General features: G+C 63.7%; 1 protein-coding gene across 1 annotated transcript; it reads left to right on the top strand.

Annotated features, from left to right (window-relative positions):
- Positions 1 to 96: 96 nt before the first annotated feature.
- On the top strand, positions 97 to 918 carry LOC104466337 (pepsin A-like; the record flags this gene model as incomplete). Its single annotated transcript, XM_010079721.1, has 3 exons — positions 97 to 215; positions 318 to 517; positions 798 to 918. Coding segments are annotated over 3 exons (440 nt in total), but the record flags the coding sequence as incomplete, so codon positions are not given.
- Positions 919 to 950: the final 32 nt, after the last annotated feature.

The following is a 950-nucleotide window of genomic DNA, read 5'->3' as shown; positions in this document are numbered from 1 at the left end:
GGGGTGGAGGCAGGGGACACCCCAGCCATGCCTGGCTCCGGGGACATCCCTGGAGGACAGGACAGATGGTGACTGTCCCCCTCCCATTACCTGCAGGTGACCACCACCGCTTCAACCCCACCAAGTCCTCCACCTTCATCGGCACCAATGAGAGCATCTACATCGCCTACGGCACCGGCAGCATGTACGGCGTCCTGGGCTACGACACGGTCACGGTAAGGAGGGGCACACCACCCCCCTATCCCATGGGAGCGGGGACACCGGGGAGCCACCCACCCAACCCAAGCCCCTCTCCTTCTCCCCATCTCCCCGAGCAGGTTGCGGACATCAGCGTCGAACACCAGGTCTTCGGGCTGGCTGAGAACGAGCCGGGTGATTTCTTCTACTACGCCCCCTTTGATGGCATCCTGGGGCTGGCGTTCCCCAGCATCTCCTCCGACGGAGCCACCCCTGTCTTTGACAACATGATGAAAGAAGGTCTGGTGGCCAGGGACTTCTTCTCCGTCTACTTGAGCAAGTAAGCCCTGCCTGGAGCTGCCCAGCCCTTCCTGAGGATTTTTTTCCCATTTTCCTCCCCCTGGGGCTGGCTCTGGCACCGTTCCCTGGTGGTGTGACACCCCATGGCTCCTTGGGGACATCCCTCACCGTCACCGGCATCATTCCCTGGTGGTGTGACCCCCCGTGGCTCCTTGGGGGCATCCCTCCCCATCCCCAGCACCAGCAGAAGATGGCACTGCCAGCGGGGTGGTGGTGATGGGGGGCAGTGGGACCCCCACCTGAGGTCTCCCCCCTTTCAGGGATGGGGAGACCGGCAGCTTCGTCCTCTTTGGTGCCATCGACCCCCTGTACGCCACCAATGGCATCACCTGGATCCCGCTCTCTGCCGAGACCTACTGGCAGATCACCATGGACAGGTAGACCCCGCGCAGCCCCCAGCCTCGCCGCCTCCC

The sequence above is a fragment of the Pterocles gutturalis genome, unplaced genomic scaffold (assembly GCF_000699245.1).
Source record: "Pterocles gutturalis isolate BGI_N339 unplaced genomic scaffold, ASM69924v1 scaffold20174, whole genome shotgun sequence".
Classification (NCBI taxonomy): Eukaryota; Metazoa; Chordata; class Aves; order Pterocliformes; family Pteroclidae; genus Pterocles; species Pterocles gutturalis.
The sequence above is the reverse complement of the archived record's forward strand: the minus strand, read 5'-3'. Positions and strand labels throughout refer to the sequence as shown.